The 20,000-nt window shown below is 42.0% G+C and overlaps 1 protein-coding gene across 3 annotated transcripts in view; it reads right to left on the bottom strand.

Moving 5' to 3' along the window:
- The window catches only part of cxxc5a (CXXC finger protein 5a), a 49,048-nt gene that overhangs the window by 23,203 nt on the left and 5,845 nt on the right, over positions 1 to 20,000 (bottom strand). For all 3 annotated transcript variants that reach the window (XM_080434968.1, XM_080434967.1, XM_080434969.1), the window contains exon 2: positions 215 to 1,380. In XM_080434968.1, coding sequence (XP_080291094.1) covers positions 215 to 1,075 — 861 coding nt within the window. In that variant the 5' untranslated portion in view covers positions 1,076 to 1,380. The remainder of the gene's footprint in view (positions 1 to 214; positions 1,381 to 20,000) is intronic.

Here is a 20,000-nt window from a genome sequence, read left to right as displayed (position 1 = left end):
GGGACTTTGTCCCACCTCTGGTATATGGTGAGTGTTATGGTTCAGGAATACAATAGTATGTGTGGACAAGTGGTTGCACGTGTGATTGCACAGATACACACACACACACGCACATGCACACGCACACGCACACGCACACACATACACACACACACACACACACACTCACACACACACACACACACAACACACCAGCAAGGCTTCCATCTTTTACCTCCAGAGCAGCAGACGGCTTCTTCTTCAGCTCCTCGCACTTGCGGAACTTGCAGATCTGGTGGCCCGTCTTGCGGTTCCGACAGCTGCTGCACTGGTCGCAGTTAATCCGCCGGCGGCACGGCGGGCACATGCCGCAACGTTTCCGCTTCTTTTTGCCCGAGCTGATGGCCGAGGCCATCAGCTCGCTCTGGCCCACCTGGCCGTACTCGGCCAGGCCGGCCATGTGCAGCGCGCTGTCCGCCAGGAACACACCGGCCGGCGTCATGATGAAAAGCCCCGGGTTGAAGGGGAAGCCGCCCCCTACTCCATACGGGAAGTCAGCGGGGACGGCGTCCAGGACGGACGTCGTCGTGCCGCCCTCCGAGTCGCTCGCCCCCGAGCCGGCGTCTCCTCCGCCCACGCCCACGCCCACTCCCATGCCCCCGGGCAGGAGCATGTGCTCCATGCCGGCGCGCTTCAGCAGCGCGGCCGCCTGGGCAAAGTGCAGCAGGCCGTTCTGTCCCTCCAGAACCTGCTCCAGGGTCCGCTCCAGCTTGGCGGCCGCCAGTGCCGAGACGACGGCGGCGGCGGGGGGCTGGGGTTGCTGCGGAGGCGGCTGCTGGGCCTTGGCCTCGCCGCGGTGGTGGCCGCGGTGGTGGTGGTGGTTGTGGTGGTGGTGCGAGTGTCCATTGGTCGACGAGGCCGCCGTATACTGCAAGAGGGTGCGAGAGTTCTTGAGGCTCTTACTGAGGGGCTCGCTGAGGATGCCGCTCCGGTTCCGCCGCTCCACGATCGGAGAGTCCGGCTTGCAGCTGCTGCTGTTGTTGCGCTCCAGGTCCTCTGTCGTCGTCCGGCTTCTCTCCGACAGTCCGCTAGACATGGTTCCAGAGCGTATACGTGCGTTGCCCCGCGGGGCTGGGGGGTGGGGGGGTGAGGGGGTGGAAAGGGGAAGGGGGAGGGGGGGGGGCGGGAGGAGCAAAGATGGGGAGCCAAGATCTGTTTTTTTTATTTGTTATCTTTGTTATCTTTGTTATCTCCGGTCCGCTCTGCTGCACCCCGGTGAGAGTGGTGGCGCCTCACCTCGGTGGACTGATCGGCCAGCCGACCGACGGGCAGGCTAGCACAGCCTTCTGCCCACACTAGAGCTGAGCCCTCATCCACATTCTTCCACTGGCAACTGGGAAGCTTAACACAGGGGAATGAGAGAGAGAGAGAGAGAGAGAAAGAGAGAGAGACGTTTGTAAGTAAGACACCAAGTAGATGTTCTCCACAGCATCTCATAAACACAGTAAACTTAACTGTGAGTGTACAAATGTTACAAATCGTCACCTTGCTAAGCTAATGGCTTAAAGGGATACTTCACTTTCGGGTCGGGGAAACATTTAAAAAATATATTAAAAATAAATAAAAAAAGTAATGGAAAATTCATGGCCCCCTCACGCATTAGAGTGTCCTACTAATGTGTGAGGGGGCCTTAATTTTGCCATAACTTCTTTCATTTTTTTTATATATATTTTTAATGTTTATTTTATGTGAAAGTGAAGTATCCCTTTAAGTCATTTTTTTAAGTTTTTCAGGAAAAATAATAAACTAATCCAAAACAAAACTATATGGTATTTCTTAATCATTTCACCCAAAATGTTTATAACAAATTATGACTATTAAAATTAAAATAACACTGTCTGTCAGTTATGTAACATAAGAGATTTAAATAGGTTTAAATAGGATTAAACCTGACTGCCAAAATAATTGCCTATTTTGGCCTAAGTCACACCAGGGAGAGGCCATTATACTAAAAGGGGAGGGAACAGCAAGATCCTTTTCAATTAGGAGATGGGCGATTTTACCAGAGCTGGCCAGTGTCATGAGGAGCTGACTTATAGGCAAAAATATCATTTTCCTCAAAAAATGACTTATGCCATTAGTTTAGCAAGGTGACGAAATATGTGTTTACCTATATATAAGTACAAATGAGTGCCAGTTCAGAGCCAAATTATGATTCTACCGTGGAAGCTATCTCTGGAACACAGAATGTCTTCATGTTTGTTGGTTGTGAGGCCTCGGAGGCAAGCAGGAAAACTAAAACATGAACATACTGAATTTACTCCAAACACCGGATGAAATATATAATAACAGATCTACAGAACGCAAGTTTAGTGAACGTATCATTCAGAACATTCCACTGGTCTTTATGTTAAAACTAAAATATAATAAAGCAGAATATGCTACGTTTGGATGTAACAGTGAGTTGTAGAATCATAATGAGATAGTATTTAGGTTATTACTACATGAATTAGTGGAATCTTTGGTTGAATTATGTCAATCGCATCAACTCATAGAATTACAAAGATTGAATCTGAGATACGATTCTACAAATGTCTTCTAAATCCTAACATAAATCTATACTAAACATGCATCCACCTGCCAATGGAGGACATTGTTTTGTATTTGATTAACTACATGTTGACATGTTATAGGGTGAGCATTGTGAAAAGAGAAAAGTGTGATAGCAACAACATTATCTATATTTCACATGAATTGTGAAATATAAATAAGGACTACTGGGATGTATCCTACTACAGAACCACGACAGATGTTTTATTTTTGCTAGAATGCATACACAGTATACTCATTATACTGTATTCACTGTACATACAGTATATTACCTCACGGCCACTGTTGAAGTCTGGCTGAAAGTGCACATACTACGTAATATGGGTCTCCTATCCACTGTTGATGGTATACACCAGTGGTTCTCAAACTTTTTCATGTGAAGGACCCCCAAATTGTGTTTGGCCGCGGACCCCCATACAAGATCTCTGTGTTGTTAAAATGTTTCAAAAATATTAAAACTTTCCCAGATTTCTTTCCCAAGCTTTTTTGAAAATAGCAGATCTACAAGCTCAGAATGAACGTTATACTTCAGTCAGTCTCTAAACATTGTATTTTGTTGCATTTTTTATTTGTTATCTTAGTCTAATCTCTCTACTCTCACCAGTAGCTATCCTGTTTCATGCGTAATGTTATAGCTACTATGACACCTGCATTTCTCCAAGGGAATCAATAAAGACCTATCTTATCTTATCTTCATATTATTTTCATGATATCGATAGGCCACTTCTGTGTGTGTGTGTGTGTGTGTGTGTGTGTGTGTGTGTGTGTGTGTGTGTGTGTGTGTGTGTGTGTGTGTGTGTGTGTGTGTGTGTGTGTGTGTGTGTGTGTGTGTGTGTGTGTGTGTGTGTGTGTGTGTGTGTGTGCGTTCGCGTGCACGCACGCACGCACACAGTGGTGGAAAAAGTACTCAAATGTTATACTTAAGTAAAAGTATCAATACTGCAATGTAGTGTATGTACTCTGTTACAAGTAAAAGTCCGGAATTAAAAATGTAATTGAGTAAAAGTACAAAAGTATTGGTATCAAAATGTACTTAAAGTACCAAAGGTAAAAGTACTAAAATGTTTGAAAATAGCAGATCTAAAAGCTCACAACGCAACTGAAGTAACTAAAGTTTTCAAATAATTGTAGTGGAGTAAGAGTACAATATTTGCCTCTGAGATGTAATGGGGTAGAAGTAAAAGTATAGACAACTGGAAATACTCTGGTACAGTAAAAGTACCTCAAAATTGTACTTAAATACATTACTTGAGTACATGTACTTAGTTACTTTACACCACTGCACGCACACACGCACGCACACACGCACACACACACACACACACAGGCACAGGTACAAGTCAGCTGGCAGCTATACAGTAGTTATTGCAATTGGGATGTGTCCAATACATTATGAGATGACCGCTGAAAAAGAATGACTTCATTCTCTTTAGGTTATTAAAGGAGAAACCTCACCAGATTGCTCTTCTTACACGGCTCATGAAAGAGGCAGCTTTTATGGATCGACAGCTTAGGCCCCTTTGTCGTGTATATAATGGGCCAGGATGCCACACACCACTTTCAGAAACCCTAGGTGAGAAAGTGTATAAGGCATCCTTGAATGACCTTTGAGAGAGTGCACGGTCTGTGTCAAATTGTTGTTTATGGCAATTCTTGCACTCCATTTTTCTTATTACATCAGCGCTGATCTACCATTTTATTGTCTCGCTGCTGCACAAATTACCCCCTAATGCTTTTGTTCACATCCACGATTTGTTCGGCTCTGTGACCACGAGCAAAATGTGTTTTTGGCTTACTGTACAGTTAATTTGATGAATTTTTTTGCTTCATTTGGACAAACAAGGCCAGTGTAGAGAGGAGTATGGGCAGAAATTAGCGATGGTACACGAACACAGGTCTATAGTTGGAATTGAACCAGGGACATTGTAATTAACACATTTAGACCGGGAAAGAATCTATGTCAGTTTTTGGTTTCTTTGGGCTATTCAAAAAAATAGCAGATATACACGCTCGAGTGCCACGCTATGAGCTTGTAGATCTGCTCATTTCTTTTGAAAAATCGTGAACATTTGTGCAATTCTTTTAATATATATTTTTAAGTGAACATTTGTAAAATATCTTGTTCCAGGGACCCCCAGAAGCAAAGATTTGCGTTACGAATGTTCGCTTTAAAAAAAATATATATATTTAAAGATTTGCACAAATTTTCAAGATTTTTCATAAAATAGCAGATCTACAAGTTCATAGCACGGCACTCGGTGCCGTGCTATGAACTTGTATATCTGCAATTTTTTTAATAGCGTAATAGCGAGATGCGTCCCCCGGATTGAATGGATTAAGTGGCTGGCGTACTAAACGGTTAGGTACCGGTATATCCTGACAGAGAAGGTAATATTCAAATTAATTCAGAGAGGCTAACATTTTAATTAATTTAGAGAAGGGTCAAATCTGGATCCTGTGCAAAACCAACTGAGAAGCATTACACCCTCCATAGGGGGGCCCTAATCAGTTCAAAAGCAATCTGGGAACCCATTTGGTAAAAAAAAATGGGGGTTATTTTTTCCTCCTTTGTTTTTGCCACTTCCTTTTTTGTGTAGAAACAGTAACTCGGTGTGGCTCCTCCCCTTTCTTAGTCCACTTCCTCCTGGGTGCTGCGGTGTTTATTCCTACTAACAACAACACTACATGTTTAGGGCAGTGGTGCTGTCTTGTGAGATCAGATTCAAAAGGCACAAACACAACAAAAGCAGGACAAAACCCTGATATAAAAAATGGAGCTAAAACAGATGTATTTTCCAAAAACGCAAGAAAGCTGCAAATGATCTAGTTGTAGGCACTGTGGGTGTGGAGACCTGTACCAAAACCCAAGTACCAAAATAAAATGAGGACACCTACTTCCCCGGAGCTCCACTGATCGTTAGAAAAGTAAGCCATATTTTGTTTTATTTTATTTTTTGGGGGGGAAAAGTAAGCCATGTTTTTTTTTAAAGAAGTAACTGTGATATTTTGGATTACAGATACTTTCAATTCAAATGAATTAAGAGTCCAGCTATGCTTCCCGAAGGATATAAACAAACCTCCTATCTATGATACTTCTAATACAAAGTGACTAGTTTAGTCACACATCAACACTATAGTAGCAATACTCTGAGTAGTTATTTATTTTTCATGCATGACAGTGGTGAGTGATGTAACGTATCACCACATGGCCCTGTTGGACTGATCGGTGTGGAACTTTGCACACACACTCCCAGCAGGCCAAGGAAGAACCTCTGCCCCAAGCTTTTCCAATCGACCTAATGGTGGCGCTATAAGTGTTGAACCATAGGTCGCACATTCACACAAATGGGAACACATTATCTCTGACGTTTAGGTTTAGGGTTGTAAGCGGGGAACATAGAACCTGTGGAACATACTGTAGAACCCGGGGAACATAGAACCCGGGGAACATAGAACCCGGGGGACATAGAACCCAGGGGACATAGAACCCGGGGGGAACATAGAACCCGGGGGACATAGAACCCAGGGGGAACATAGAACCCAGGGGGAACATAGAACCCGGGGAACATAGAACCTGGCGGGAACATAGAACCTGGGGAACATAGAACCCGGGGGGAACATAGAACCCGGGGAACATAGAACCCGGGGGGGACATAGAACCCGGGGGACATAGAACCCAGGGGGAACATAGAACCCGGGGTACATAGAACCCGGGGTACATAGAACCCGGGGAACATAGAACCCGGGGAACATAGAACCCGGGGGACATAGAACCCAGGGGGAACATAGAACCCGGGGAACATAGAACCCGGGGGGAACATAGAACCCGGGGGACATAGAACCCAGGGGGAACATAGAACCCGGGGAACATAGAACCCAGGGGGAACATAGAACCCGGGGAACATAGAACCCGGGGAACATAGAACCCGGGGAACATAGAACCCGGGAGGACATAGAACCCGGGGGACATAGAACCCAGGGGGAACATAGAACCCGGTAGGAACATAGAACCCGGAACATAGAACCCGGGGGACATAGAACCCAGGGGGGGACATAGAACCCGGGGGACATAGAACCCAGGGGGAACATAGAACCCGGGGAACATAGAACCCGGCGGGAACATAGAACCCGGGGAACATAGAACCCGGGGGGAACATAGAACCCGGGGGACATAGAACCCAGGGGGAACATAGAACCCGGGGAACATAGAACCCGGCGGGAACATAGAAGCCAGGGGGAACATAGAACCCGGGGAACATAGAACCCGGGGAACATAGAACCCGGGGAACATAGAACCCGGGGGGAACAGGGAACATAGAACCCGGGGAACATAGAACCCGGGGGGGACATAGAACCCAGGGAACATAGAACCCAGGGAACATAGAACCTGGGGGGAACATAGAACTCGGGGGACATAGAACCCGGGGAACATAGATTTGATGTCCCTTGTGTATAACTTGATAAAATTATGTATTTTTGTTTGTTTGCCTTATTCAACAAGAATAATGGAATAATAGAAATAATATAGATTATTTCTCCCCCCCTCAGAATGGTAATGAAATGGTAATGTGTTTATTATTTAATAAAAACACAAGTTACATTGTTTTGGACCACGGGAAGAGTAGCTGCTAAAATAGCAGTAGCTAATGGGGATCCAAATGAACAACAAACAATAACAGATGTAAGAGAATACGTTACTCTTTTTCATTAAGGTTTCTTGGCTGTCGCTAAAATAAGTAAGCAGGATAACGTCTCCTGTTTAATTCTAGTAAAGCAATCACATGAAGTTTGTTGACATCATTAATCCATGCATGTCATTCTCTTCCACCAGCAGACTGCCATCACGTTGAAATAATTGCCAAGCAATTATTCATAAAGCATCTTACTTTGAGCATAACATAATTGGACAACAGGACAGATCAAATCCACTTCCTTGTTAGACGTCTCTATCACACAGGACGGGTTAGTGGAACACTGCCCATTGGGCATGGACACATGCAAACACTTTGTTTCACTAAGCACCCAGATTCCCTGTGACTGGCCATCTATGAACAGACAAACTATGCTGCTATTCCCCAGACCTGTCCACGTCGTTCACAAACAAGCACATACCACCTCCCACAGAAAAAAAAGCTGAGGAAATGGCCGGGGCCAGGCCTTATAAGGGAAACAAAGGGAAGGGGAGGGAGGGGTGGCTGGTGGGATGGTGGGGGGGGGGTGTCTGCAGTGTGTGGAAATTGGAAGGCCAGAATTAGTGGGAGGTAAAGCTTCAAAGGCAAGAGCACAACCCCCACATTCTCACCAGCTCAGGGGGATGTGGCGCCAGCGAACCAGAGCCAGAAGCCCCGCAGCCCCTCGGCCGCACAGTTTTAGTTTCTCCTTCTCCCGACTGTGACCAGGGTCTGGTTTCTCAAAAGCGCCGTGGCACTGACTTCATCGGTGTCTCGTCGTGGGCAAAATGTGAGACTGCATGGCAAATCGACACTTTGCGGGACATAAGAATGGCTGTGGCGTTTCTGCTGTAAAAAGATCTGGTTCGTCCGTGCGTTCGTTGCGTGTGAAGTGAACCGGTGTAAGATACGTGCGGACAGACACCACGGGTTGTTTACGGTCGGTTGCTACGTAGCAAAACAAATTTCTAGAAAAAAAAAAAGCTCTTCAAAGACTTGAGAGAGTATCCCACCTCCTTATAAGTTCCATTGTAATTAAGCAGTGAGAGAAGCAGATTAAAGTATCCTTCTGATTGGCCATGGGGCAATTCAACAACAACAGTACTTCCTGTTTTTACCAAGACCCAGGAGAATTCTCACTTCTTAGTGGCTGAACTAACAAGCAAATTCAATCAACAAGTGTGATGTAATATTTAGAACACAGATGCAAAGTAATGCAAAAAAAGAAAGAAACAAATGTAATTCGTAAACTGTCATAAGATCAATGACTTTATCATTGGTGGGATGCAAGCTAAATGGCCATGTTTGCAAAATCCATACATCAGATGTTTAAAAGAAAAATCAGCAATGACATTGATCTGCCTCATTGCTACAACCTAACCATCCCAGTCTTCGAGGCCTACTTCAATTTACCACTGACCATTATTAACAGTCAATGGCCATTTTGATCTTACTTCATAGGGGAGGGGGTGGGATTCTAACCTCCCAAATAGGTGATAAGAGCAAAACAAACTTGATGACAAGCAAATCCGTGGAGCTCCATAATTCTTTGATGTAGATTTTATGTATGTTATTATGGCATGTTATTTTAATTTACACTACGTGATACTGGCTCAACTCAACTCGACTCTACTCGCTTTTGGTACCAGATACTTTAAGTGCATTTATAGTGCATTTTCCACTGCAGAAAGTACCCCCTTAATGTAGCTGGTCGACATAGAAACATCCAACTAGAGAGCCCTGCGCAGGACTGTTTTCTTAGTCCTGCTCCCCTTAAAGCTTAAGTAACGTCTGCTCCAGTGTTGTTTTTGACAGCACATTTTGATGTAGTTTTAGTCATAGTCTTTTGAATACATTTCCATTTAGTTTGAGTCATATTTTAGTCATCTGAAATGTTTTAGTTTTTGTCTAGTTTTAGTCGACTAAATATCATAAGATTTTAGTCGGCTAAATATAGTTGATTTAGTTGACTAAAATGTATTTTGGCGGTGCCTTGATGGCGTCGTAATGGCTGATTTTACACTTGGTTGCACTTTGAAAATAGCAGATCTACAAGCTCACAACGCGACGCGTTGTGAGCTTGTAGATCTGCAACACCCGAGCACAACCAAACATAATATGACTTGTCTTTTAGTTCTACTGGATCTCTTCTCCACTGGTCACTCCCTAGCATTTAGTCTAGTTTTTATTTGTTGGCGAAATTGTCAGTATATTTAGTCTTAGTTTTAGTCACAATAGCTTAGTTTTTATTTAGTTTTTATCAGTGAAAAAAGGTAGTCGGCGAACATTTTTGCGTAATAGTTTTAGTCGACGAAATCAACACTGGTCTGCTCCCGCAATATTTCCATTGGGAAGCAAACACAAACAGAAACGCAGAATGAGGGAGACGGCCATTAGCACCACGGACAGCGGCACAGTGGGCTGGGCTTACTGCTCGTCACTATAGGTTATTAATAAATGAATGCATACCTGTCGGTAACAAGGTTTTGAAATGACGTTCTCCTCCAGTTCGTTTTTTTCCCCAGTATCGATAGAGAAATGCATCCAAATGTCAGACCTGTCTCGTTGCTTTGCTTTTATCTTCTTATCAAACTCCATGTTGTGCGGCATTTAATTTCAATGGCTAGTTGTTGTTTTTTTAAGATTTATTTTGGGGATTCTATGCCTTTATTGACAGGACAGTAGGCTGACAGGAAATGGGGAGAGAGAGATGGGGAATGACATGCAGCAAAGGCCGTCGGGATCGGGACTCGAACCCGCGACGTGCCTGGACCACTACGCCATGCAGCGGTCCAGGCCACAGCGGCTAGTTTAAAAGAAACTCAACAGATCCGGGAGCTTCCATGCAGTATTGAGGAGTCTGTCACGACGAAAAGATGAGTAAGGTCAGTAGTCTGCAGTGTTTTCATGTCACTCTTTATTCCAGGTACACAGTGGTGGAAAGTAACTAAGCACATTTACTTAAAGTACTGTAGGCCTACTTAAAGGGATTGTAGGCGATTCAGAGATAAACAAAGAAAAATACTCCAGCAGTTCGTTTCCCCGACCACCAGGGGGTGACGCACGGAGGACTTCCATAGAGTTAAGGGTACTTCTAAACGGGCCATGCCGAATATAGGTTACTTTATTCAGATACAATTCACGGAACTGCCCGCCCCTGCCGGTTCTCTGAATTTTTATTTTTAAATAGGCTCTTTCATGACAAATTGACCACATATATGAAGTTAAACAACTAAATTCTATCCAAACGCTATCTGAAAAGTAAATTGTGTGCCTCAAAAACGAAGTTTGAGAGCATTTTAAAACCGAAAGTAAAAAGTTCACACGGACACGGACGCGCACATGCGTGCGTTAATTTACGGCCCGCCACAAACATAAACAGTAGGGAAATACGGATTTCAGAAAGAGGACTGTGTTTCAATGCAGGAAAACACCCCAGCATCATTATACAGTGGCTGATAGAGGGGGAAAAATGCAAAATATATATATAGAGATATTTTTCAAATTTAGGCTTAATGTTGCCAACAATCCCTTTAGTATAATTTTGATGTATTTGTAATTGACTTGAGTATTTGCGATTTCCAATACTTTTACTTCCAATCCACTACATCCCAGAGACAAATATCATACTTTTACTCCACTAAGTACGATTATTTGAACACTTTAGTTACTAGTTACTTTGTAGATTGATTATAATTACAAAACATAGATTACCCACTTCAGCCCTATATGCAGTTCGGCCTTTTGAAAATAGTCGATCTACAAGCTCACAATGCGTCGCGATGCGACGCATTGTGAGCTTGTAGATCTGCTATTTTCAAAAGAAGACTTTTTATGCATTTGAAAACTTGTGAAATGGGACATTCTACATTTTGATACCAATACATTTGCACTTTTACTCAAACACAAAATTCCGGACTTTTAACTTGTACTGTAACAGAGTACTTCTACATTGCACTATTGATACTTTTACTTAAGTAAAACACGTGAGTACTTTTTCCACCGCTGCAAGTACCTAAAAGGTACGATAGGTACTACTTTTGCCAAAATGGAAAACCAAAAAAGGCGAGTAAAGTCAAGTTGCATTGGTCGCGTGCAGTGGAAAAGTGCCATTAGATAGATGCCAGCTATGTGCTTTACGTGTTATCCTGGTCACTTTAGCACCATATGCTTGTATTATTAGCACTCTGCTGTTGGTTGACAAAGGTTCACCGTGCTTACGCCGACCTTACACTTTGTAAGGCGCTCAGGATAAGTGTCTGCTAAATTGTTGTAAATTAGGTGACCTAACTGTGACATTGCTCCACTACTACTAGCTTAAAATTCATATCAAACTGTGAGTTAACCCATTCAATCCGGGAAACGCATCTGTGTCGTTTTAAGATTTCTTTGGCTATTCAAAAATAGCAGATCTACAAGCTCATAGCGCGGCTGAAAAATCGTGCAAATCTTTGAATATGTATATATTTTTTAAGCGAACATTCGTAACTCATATCTTTGCTTCTGGGGGTCCCTGGAACAAAATATTTTACAAATGTTTGCTTTAAAAAATATATATTTAAAGATTTGCACATTTTCGCGATTTTTTCAAAAATAGCAGATCTACAAGCTCAAAGAAATGTTGACTACAACACTATTTTGTAGCATGATTTAGAGAGAAAGGTAGCCAGATGAAGATTGAAGCAAGCAGCAGGTGCAGGTGCATTGTTAAGTAGGCAACCATTTGGACAAACATGCTGCTATAACAATATTGATTCAAGTAGCAAAAATAACAGCTATCTTGGCAAAAAAAAGAAAAAGAAAACATTGATGTCTATTGTCTAATTCCTCCTTAGTATCTAATCTAATATAAGTGGTTGCTCTGCCATATGCTGTGGTAACCAGGGGATAGCTTCCCTGTTTTCTCCTGATTTGCACACTATACTTCCATTAGCGCAATGTGCCTTAATAACTACAGTATAATAGAAATGATAGGCTTGAGGACTATCATTACTGGTAGTGGTGCATTGCACGGTGCACCCACTACCCAGTTGTGGAATAAGTACTCAGATGTTGTACTTAAAAGTAGGGTAAGTGATATTTTTGAAAAAAGTATTTTGTTAAAAGGTTAAAGCACTATATTCTGATAGTAATCATTGCTATAGAGTGTTTGTTCAGTAACAGGAGTCTCTCTGTCTCTCCAGCTCTTTAATAAACAGAAAATACATTTTCAGGTACTGTAGGTGACAAAATCTCAGCCAATCAGGAGAGTATCAGCTTCATTTTTATAGTGTTCCAGTTCCAATTTTGTCTGCTCGCTTATTTGTGTCATCACTTCCAATTTCACTTGTTTAATCTGTATCCTGTCTGAGTTCTCTATCCTGATTGGATAACATTGGTATCCCGACCTGAAAATGCATTTTCTGTTTAATACTGAACAAATACTCTATAGCAATGAGTACTATCAGAATATAGGGCTACTTAACACTTATTGTAACCAAAGAAAATCACTTACCCTAACTTTAAGTAATATAATACCACAGTGTAAAAATACTTTGTTACAAATAAAGGTCCTGCATTCAACATATTACTGAAGGCAAAGTACAAAAAGCCAAAATTTGCACCAAAATATACTTAAAGTTGCGAAATTAAATTAGTCAATAACGTAATTATGCAGAATGTCCTTAAGAATCAAAGCCTAATACGTCATAACCACGTAAGCCCTATTTTTTTACTTGGGCTATTTGAAAATAGCCAATCTACAAGCTCACAACACATTGCACCGTGACACTCTGTGAGCTGGTAGATCTGCTATTTGAAACAATAAATGTATATATCAATAAAATAGAATACTTTTGTTAATAATTTAATGAATTATTAATAACCTAAATCTGCAAAGTGTCCAGTAACTACAACTGTCAAGTAACTGTAGTGGAGTAAAAAGTACACATTTGCCTCTGAGATGTAGTGGAATAGAAGTTGAAAGTAAAGCAAAGTAAATTGAAATTGTAATTAAGTACATTTACTCAAGTGCCGTACTTAATTTGCACCCCTGATTGTACCTATTACATCACATTCACATTCCCATAACCATGGTAAGGAGGAGCTAGTGCCCACTATGATTGTTACTGTAAACCACAGTTTTATCACTCAACAAAAGATCCCGTTACAAATCCCGTTTTCAACCATTTTCATGCCAAGGACCCCTAAATTGATATACATCTGAAAACGTTTTGTGCCAGGGACCCCCAGACACAAAGATGTGAGTTAAAAATGTTCATTCAAAGATATGCATACATTTTCAAGATTTTTCAAAAATAGCAGATCTACAAGCTCATAGCGCGGCACTCGGTGCCACGCTATGAGCTTGTATATCTGCTATTTTTGAATAGCCAAAGCTAAGTGGTTAAAATGATTGTGACCGCTACGTTAACTAATTTAGCTGGGGACCCCCTGGTACCCCCTGGTCCCCGGACCACTGGTTGAGGACCACTGGTCTATACCATCTTATCAATGGAATATTAATCTCCAAAAATAATTTCTCACTAAGTTATGACAATCTTGAATGACCTGTGCACCAGCTTTCTAGATGCTCATTTTACTTGTGCATAAGAGGAGGCAGGTTTATTTGTAGTACATTTCAAAACAACTAGGCAATGTGCTGTAGGTTGTTTACAAAAAACACAACTAGGCAATGTGCTGTAGGTTGTTTACAAACAGAAACACTGAGGAACAGATTATAGTTTATTTCTTCAAGAGTGCCAAACTGACAGATGTTGTATTACAGGCTATGGCCAAAGCTACAGTGTTCTAACACACTGGTTCTCAACGTGGGGGTCCAGCCAGGGACCCCCATGCAGGGCATCCCCCAGCTAAATGACTGATAGTTAGGAACCTATAGTTCCATGTGTACAGGTTAAATAAGCATTTAGAATTTGACAGTGTACCCAGTTTTGGGTCCGAGAGACAATAATCATGTCAAACGGGGGTGCGAGGCCTAATGCATATCAAAGGGTTGATTGTGACAGCAAATTATTTTGATGTAGTTTTAGTCATAGTCTTTTGAATAAAATTCCATTTATTTTTAGTCATGTTTTAGTCATCTGACATGTTTTCGTTTTTGTCTAGTTTTAGTCGACTAAATATCATAAGATTATAGTCGACTAAATCTACAGTGAAATGTATTTTGGCGGTGCCTTGATGGCGTCGTAATGGCTGATTTTACACTTGGTTGCATGCTGAAAACAGCCGATCTACAAGCTCACAACGCATCGTAGCGCGACGCGTTGTGAGCTTGTAGATCTGCTATTTTTGAAAAATCTTTAAATGTGTGCAAATCTTTTAATATATATATTTTTTCAAGCGAACATTTTTAACTCAAATCTTTGCTTCTGGGGGTCCCTGGAACAAAACATTTTCAAATGGGGGTCCGCGGCCGAATGTGTATCAAGGTAGGGGTCCTTGGCATGAAAAAGGTTGAAAGCCACTGTTTTATATCACTGCTCCTCAAAAGTGTGTTATGTCATTCACCCTCCTGAGTCCTCCTGACCTGTCACTCCTAAGTCTGCTTGTTTTGTGCAAGACCTGTGTATGTTGTTGTCCTCTTTCTTTTCTTTCCTTTCTGCCTCTTCTGCTCTCGCAGTCAAAGCAACGGCTTCTGCTCATTCGGGTCCTTTTCTCCATATCAATTATAGCTTTCCCAGTTTCCCTTCACCGCATCGTTCACAAAAAAAGCTGAGAAGTGTCAGTTTTCACACATATGTTTGGTAGAAAATGTGTTGTGTCACAAGACACTTTGTGGACAAAAACATAAATAAATCGATATACTTCGTCACATGACGTGTCGGCGTCAGTCGTGGAAAATAACAGATTTTTCAAACACGATGAAAATCTGTTTTTAATCATTGTTATATTTCCCCCTCAATTTCTCAATTTCTACATGCTAGAGTGTTTAGACACACACGATGACCTCACGGGAGCTCACACTTCCAGCCCACCCTCTGTGTAATGTCGCCCCAGTTGGCTTAGCGGTGGCATTCTAATTAAAGGTCAAATAGGCACAAGTCCCTGTTTTTTTGGGGATTCTTTTTTGGCATTTCGGCATCTTTGGCACAGGACAGTGATGAGTGACAGGAACAGCCACCAGGGCGCCTACTTATTTTCTATTTTGGAACAACCTGCACTACACTTCTGCCACACCAACATGGCAACGCTATTATCCAATCAACTTGTCAATCAAGGTTCTTTTTGCTTTGGAAAAGGCAGGATAGCTGAGAGGGGTAGAGTAGAGGAGGATGACATGCCATGCAACCTCTCCGGGTGGAATTGAACCAGGGACGGTGCTTTTTTTTTGTGGTCGACGCACTATCCGGTCAGCTATACCGGCACGCCACCCTCCCCCCCACCCCCCCACCCCCCGACCCCCCGAAGCCGGTTTCAAATGGGTCAATAATAACGGGCATCACTGCTGCAGACCGCAGATCGTGGAGATGCAGACTGAGAGGCTCGACGGGAGGCTCCAGCCAAACCCAACAAACAGTAACCCGCGGCATCTCCTTTTCCTCCATTCAAAATGGCCACACGGTTTTGTTGTCCAATACCACTACTATTACAGCTAATACTTTCATAATACTTAACACCTTAACCCATTAACCCATTAAGACCTGAGGCGATTCTTAAAAATGTTTTCTAAATCGTAACAGTTTTTTGAAAAAAAATCCAAAAAAAAATGTTTTCAAGAGTTTTCAAAAATAGCAGATCTACAAGCCGCGTTATGAGCTTGTAGATCTGCTATTTTTGAATAGCCAAAGAAATCTAAAGTGACACAGATGCGTTCCAGGTCTTAATCGGTTAAGACCTGAGGCCGATTCTAAAAATGTTTTCTGAATACTAACACTTTAAAACAATATATATATTCAAAGATTTGCACAAATTTTTACAGATTTTTCAAAAATAGCAGATCTACAAGCTCATAGCACGGCACTCGGTGCCGCGCTATGAGCTTGTATATCTGCTATTTTTGAATAGCATAAAGAAATAAAAAAATGACACAGATGAACAGATATAATTCATTGTTCACGGTCTTAAGGGGTTGAGCCCTATACTTCGCTGCACGACAAATAGAAAACATTTCCGTTCTACAAACAGACGTGTCGTGATGAACGACACGTTGTGAGCTTGTAGATCTGGTATTTTTGCTATTTCTGAAAAACGCGGAAATCTTTGGAAATGTTCGCCTATAATGACACGGCCAAAATAAAAACAAATGTCCCTCTACAGTTTATTATATTATAATTCATTGTTGCACTATGTCAACCTTAGTGCAGAGGTTGCATTGTCTGCACTGGTTTGATCCAGAGCAAAACAGTTTTTAGATTTGCGTATAGGGTGAATTCACAATCCAAGATAACTATAAAAGACTATAGGTTGCAAACTACTCTTTCTTACAACGGAGCTGAATCTGAATGATCTTTTCCCTGTACTTCTGTATCTATTTCCTACCCATATATGGCACTTTGGTAGATTAACTTTTGCCAGTCCCAAGGAAACGTAATTCATGACTTTTATTAACCAATAAATGAATAAGAATAGTTTAGGGCAGTGGTTCTCAAACTTTTTCATGTCAAGGACCCCCAAAACGATATGTATTTGGCCGCGGACCCCCCATCTCAAATATTTTGTTCCAGGGACCCCCCAGAAGCAAAGATTTGAGTTACAAATGTTCGATTAAAAATATATATATGTTCAAAGGTTTGCACACATTTTCACGATCTTTCAAAAATAGAAGATATACAAGCTCATAGCGCGGCACTGCTTGTAGATCTGCTATATTTTTGGAGAAAAAAAATTGCCAAAGACATAACACATTTTGTTGGGGACCCCCTGGAACCCCCCCAAAGGACCCCTGGGGGTCCCCGGACCCCACTTTGAGAACCAATGGTTTTTAGGGAACATGGTCTAGTCACAGGTGGTGTAAGGTTACGTTTTGAATGATGCTGATATGCTTTCTCATGCCTGTCGATGATGTAGCGGTTAAGCTGCTCACCGCTGGAGCCACACATACTGTTGGGGGATCAAATCCCTCTTGTGCGTCATCCCGCTACGCTCCACTTGGGTTTCGTCCTGTCTATCTCCAATGTATAAAAATAAATACAAAATAGCCAGTCTGGCAAACAAATAGAAGTTCATTTCTCTCATAAGAAGGAAAGATATTGTCGCTGTCGTTGCAGAGAAACCTTGCAACTCCATATTATTTTGTTTTTTCGTAAATTAAAATGACTATAGTTATAAAACATACATTGACCACTTTAGCCCTATTTTATACATAGGCTATTTGAAAATAGCCGATCTACAAGCTTACAACGCGTCACATCGCGACGCGTTGTAAGCTTGTAGATCGGCTATTTTCAAACATTAGTACTTTTACTTTTGGTACTCTATGTATATTTTGATGCCCTACTTCACCATACAAGAGTGTCGCGCGAAAGCAGTGAAAATAGCAGATCTACAAGACTCCAGCCGACAGCTCGATATGTGGCTCGTAATGCACACACCCTGTGCATCTGGGCCAGATCGTCATTATTCAGACCAGCTCATTTGCCACCACACAATTCTAACTTCCACCAACTGCTCTGAACTCCAGTCACAATGTGAATCCGATGTATTCACCACCTACACATATTGGGATACATGCACTGGGCACATATGTGCACATTGCTATGTAAATACAAACAACATGAGTTTCAGACGAACTGTGACAAATGAATGTTACAAAGTCGTCCCTAAAGCAGTTCACACATTTTACCATTATTCTTGAATAATACATGTATGTCAACCAGCATACCTTCCCATGCCTTACTTTCAGTTGAAATCACAAGTTCTTCCTTGTTATACATACTACTAGTCCATACCCGTGGGGGTATATGCGCACATGATCTGGCAACCCAGGAGCCAACGAACACAAAAACGCTAATAAACAGCTGACGTTTGGTGAAATCGAAAAACGGGCTTCGCTGTTCCGTGCACATGGTAATGGTGAATGGATGTGTGCAAATTCAGATCAATTGCTCCAGCCACTGAGGAGAACCGGCAGAACAGTTTTGCTCTCACCACGCACGCACAAACAAACAAACAAACAGAGGTTTCTCAAATTATAGGAGGCTAGGAGGATAACCTCACACACACTCAGTAAAGCCAAGACTGCAGACTATAGTCATTGTTCTCTTTGATATCACAACTGTGTAATATTTGGATGTATAATGCTAATGAAAGAACATCTCAACAATGCCTGACGTCAAATTAATGCTGTGATGTAAAACTTATTTTAATGAATAAAACCTTATTTTAACCAATTTGTATGGTAGAGCAGTGGTCCTCTGGTCCTTGGGGGGGGGGGTACCAGGGGGTCCCCTGCGAAATTAGTTAACGTAGCGTCACAATCATTTTAACCACTTAGCTTTGGCTATTCAGAAATAGCAGATCTACAAGCTCATAGCACGGCACCGAGTGCCGCGCTATGAGCTTGTAGATCTGCTATTTTTTTTAAATCTTGAAAATGTGTGCTTATCTTTGAATATATATATTTTTTAAAGTGAACATTTTTAACTCAAATCTTTGCTTCTGGGGGTCCCTGGCACAAAACATTTTCAGATGGGGGTCCGCAGCCAAATGTACCGTATATCAATTTAGGGGTCCTTGGCATGAAAATGGTTGAAGACCACTGTGGTAGAGTATGTTAATACTAAATAAAGCACATCAGTAGTGGTTGAAGGTGGTCTCCATACTCTTCCACTGAGAAACGTAAACCCTGGTGTCAGGTAGTACACCTGCTGGTTGACAAGTATTAGCCTGAAGTCTGAAGCTCATAAGCACAATCACAAGCCTTAGCAGGGATTGCCTCTTGGCCGTACAGAAGAAACGTGGTCTCTCGTGCGGAAGACCTGGGTTCAAATCCCGGATAAGATGCAAACTTAAAGATTGCAAAAGATCTGTATTACAACACAGAGTTGATGTTGTCTTTCATTGACTCAGTGTTTGAACAGGAGTTTAGAAATGTTAACGCACTCATAAACAGGCACCGTTGTGTATGACACACACTTTAGGGCATTGGTTCTCAAAGTGGGGTCCGGGGACCCCCAGGGGTCCTTGGGGGGGGGGTTCCAGGGGGTCCCCAGCAAAATGTGTTAATATAGCATCACAATAATTTGAACCTTTTATACTTTGGCTATTCAAAAATAGCAGATCTTCAAGCTCATAGCGCGGCACCGAGTGCCGCGCTATGAGCTTGTAGATCTGCTATTTTTGAAAGATCGTGAACATTTGTGCAAACCTTTGAATATATATATTTTTAAGCGAACATTTTTAACTCAAATCTTTGCTTCTGGGGGTCCCTGGAACAAAATATTTGAGATGGGGGTCCGCGGCCAAATACATATCATTTTGGGGGTCCTTGACATGGAAAAGTTTGAGGACCACTGCTTCAGGGATCTGATTTTTCGTGTAATAGTTGCTGAGCATTTGTAGGCCTATTCATAATTTCACCATCTCTGTATTATTAAGATTGTGTTAAACGTTCTTTTTTCACGTAATCAATTGAACTGCAGTTCAATCAAGACATTTATAAATGCCTCATAATCAAATAAACATATGATCTTGGCTATATGCTGCTGACCCATGTCTAGCTGGATATCTGTGGATATGACTTTAAATGGGCCAGGCTTGAGCCTATGATGTCATAGAAAGAGACTGTCCTTTAACCTACAA

Source organism: Gymnoscopelus braueri (genome assembly GCF_963280865.1).
Source record: "Gymnoscopelus braueri genome assembly, chromosome: 8".
Taxonomy (NCBI): Eukaryota; Metazoa; Chordata; class Actinopteri; order Myctophiformes; family Myctophidae; genus Gymnoscopelus; species Gymnoscopelus braueri.
The sequence above is the reverse complement of the archived record's forward strand: the minus strand, read 5'-3'. Positions and strand labels throughout refer to the sequence as shown.